At 47.4% G+C, this 2,946-nt stretch overlaps 1 protein-coding gene across 1 annotated transcript in view; it reads right to left on the bottom strand.

Annotated features, from left to right (window-relative positions):
* The window catches only part of T265_12616 (hypothetical protein), a gene marked incomplete at both ends in the record, with an annotated part of 27,737 nt that extends 25,109 nt beyond the window's left edge, over positions 1-2,628 (bottom strand). Inside the window, 3 exons of the mRNA XM_009164625.1 lie at positions 2,230-2,335; positions 2,368-2,538; positions 2,572-2,628. Of these exons, the coding sequence (XP_009162889.1) occupies positions 2,230-2,335; positions 2,368-2,538; positions 2,572-2,628 (334 nt within the window). The remainder of the gene's footprint in view (positions 1-2,229; positions 2,336-2,367; positions 2,539-2,571) is intronic.
* Between the last annotated feature and the right edge of the window lie 318 nt (positions 2,629-2,946).

The following is a 2,946-nucleotide window of genomic DNA, read 5'->3' on the forward strand; positions in this document are numbered from 1 at the left end:
TGTTATATATTTGCTCTGTTTTTCAAACGTTTCATCATTTGTTGCTAAATCACTTTCTTCCGCTTCCAGCTCTCAGTGTCAAAGTTTTGGATGAATAAAGCCTAGCTTTCGGGCCCTCAGTCTTTTCCATTGTCATTCTGATTGTCGTTGCACTCTGACCCTCGTCGTACACAACATTACTGTCTCATTCGCAATGCAGCTGTGCAAGGCAGGTGTCTTTCAAGCGGCACTGACTTCTTTGGCTTTGAAAGTATTTCGACCGTATTGGACAATGCGCCGGCGGTCACGGTCAGGCGATCGGAGTGTGCGGTTTTTTGGGGCCGGTTTTTCTAACCCGTCCTTCCTCGGGGGAAGGCAGCATTGCTGCTTCCGTGATTATGGAGATGCTGATCGTCTGTGGGGAACGCCTTACTGCCTCCACACTTTTATCGCAGAGGACAGTACGACTTTACATCCAGACGGCCTCGTAATACGATTACTCGCAGTACAGGGGCTCACTGTTCTTCGTCGGACTGCTTCCCTTTGGCCTTCCTTGCATGGCAGAACCTTTAACAACTGAGTTTCAGCCAGTATAGCCCGCAGAATCATCGCAGCACAGAAGCCCGACCACCACAAGCCTTGGGTCGGGAATGTTTGAGGATAGGAGGATGTTCATGTCCTCCAGGAGCTGAATGTACTTTCAGCTGGTGTAAAAATTTCTAAACCCAGGTTTGCCGCCAGAGTCAACTGAATTTTTTCGCTTCGTCAAGATATGAACTAGTAAATGACCAGTGAAGTGTACAGTTGTCATGCGATTCCCGTCATACAGGAGTTTTAAAAAAATGAAATCGTTCAGCTATAACACCCTCCCGGTTCCTAGCTGCAATGCCACCAGGAGGCACGATGGCTCGGACACTGCCAAGGTAAGTCTAGATAGGGAAAGCCTAGAAGCAGAGGTCGGGTTCGAGCAAAAAAAATCGTTCAGCTGTAGCACCCTTTCGGCGCCTAACTGCCATGCCACCAGAAGGAAGCACGAGGACTGAGATACTGCCAGGTTGCCCAAGCCTAAACAGGGGAAGTGGAGAGGCAGAGGTCGGGTTCGAAACACGGACCTACCGGTCAGTAAATTCGCGCTCTAGCCACTTGGTCCATCTCGCCCTCTTATGGGATTGTCACCAAAAAGTCACTAGTCGTCATTTCGGGGGTGGAAAATCCTATCGACAACCTTGACTTCTGCGTCTCACATAAACCTTGACCATTAGCAAAGGTTAAGGTTTCCATATCTGTCCATCACCCCCATGTTTTCGTGCTGGTAAAGCATGACGACATTCCTTACGAATTTTGGCCCAAAGCCTTAAGGCATAAAGCGCTGCGAAAAGGTCCCAGGAACCCTAACATCAATGCTTGTGGCTTATCGACGTCCCAATTGTTGCCCCACTGCTATCCGTGCACATCAGACCCCATATATAGTGTAAACCTCAAGGCCTGCAAACCATTGCTCAATGGGCCAGAAAACTCTGAAGCAAGGCCAAACAAAGACCACCGAAGTCAACAGCGAAAGACTCGCTGCTCCAGAATACACACTCTCTTAGACCACCAAAGGAGCTTCTCCTTTCCGGTTAGCCGCATCTAGAAAACAAACTCGGAAGCCGTCCTGTCCGATCTCAATTGACCTTTATGCAACGACTCGATTCCCAACTCAATGAACTTAACTTGAAGGCCGTTTAGCAGCTTTCTTGACGGCTTTCACCACACCCAATATTACTCGTGAGACTTGAGGAGCAAAGTCTTAATGATCCTGTCCCCATCCTATTGAACTTATGAATATAACCCGCCGATTGTTAATCCACCACGCAGACGCGCATCGCGCCACGTGAGATCATGTGTAGTATTGCGGCTTGCAGTAAGTGTTTTCGCTGACCCAGTGGGGAGACCAAAAATACTGTAACAGGGGCGTCATTGTTTTGAATCCCCGTAGAAGCGCCATTCGCTTAAGTTCCAGCGTACGTGTAATCACACATCGCACACAAAATAGGTGAACCGAATTTCCGTCACACCCGGAGGTATGTACAAAGAAAAAGGAGCAGATAAGATACGACAGATACACTACTATGACCAGGTAACCGAAGGCGCCACGCACAGATGACGCCCAATGTTTTAAATTGGATTAAATGGTGGTGCTGATCACCTATGGACGGGTGAAAACCAACCAAAGTGGAGTGCATAAAAAGCAAAGCAGCTGTAACTAACCCGTTGTAGATAGCTTTTTGTCAAGCACAGATACTTGAGTGATGTGCTCAATTCTCCGTTTAGATGCTAGAAGAAGTTTCAGTTCCTCCGCGTAAACTGAATCAGCCTAGGACAAATTAGGGGTTAAAGACAAGGTACCTTCCGCTTTGATCCACTGACAACATTAACGACTTTGTTAAGAAGTTCTACAGCTTTGGTTATATCCGTTGCTGATTCAAGTTCATCCAAAGACTTATTTAAGGCAGAGACCCCTTTATCCATTTCGCGATGATTCCTTCGATATTTTTTATTGAGCAACTCATAACCCGCCTTCCATCAAGTATGAATACAATGATAAATTACCTTCACAGTGGTGTACTCCGTCATTGCGAACTCTCCAGACTTCGTGTCCGAAGTCATTAGGAACAGGAGATAGAACGACTAGTAACTGCAGGACAACAAGGACACGTCAAGGCCAGTTCCACGCGGTTATCAAATTCACGGATTCACGGATTGATACACAGGATCGAGGCATTTGCCCAAGTTTCCCGGGTCGCTTTTATTCTTGTCGGTCAGTGTCTGTCTTTCACCTGGAAGGCACAAGTGAAAAAAGGGTGTAGCATTGCTCTTTATGTTCTCAGCGCGGGGCGGTATGCTTGCCAGCGCGAGGGTTCGCATAAATAAACGTCTAACAGTGCTTTAAATTGGGTTCGAGAAGGAGCGTCTACAACCGTCGGA

Source organism: Opisthorchis viverrini (genome assembly GCF_000715545.1).
Source record: "Opisthorchis viverrini unplaced genomic scaffold opera_v5_7, whole genome shotgun sequence".
Classification (NCBI taxonomy): Eukaryota; Metazoa; Platyhelminthes; class Trematoda; order Opisthorchiida; family Opisthorchiidae; genus Opisthorchis; species Opisthorchis viverrini.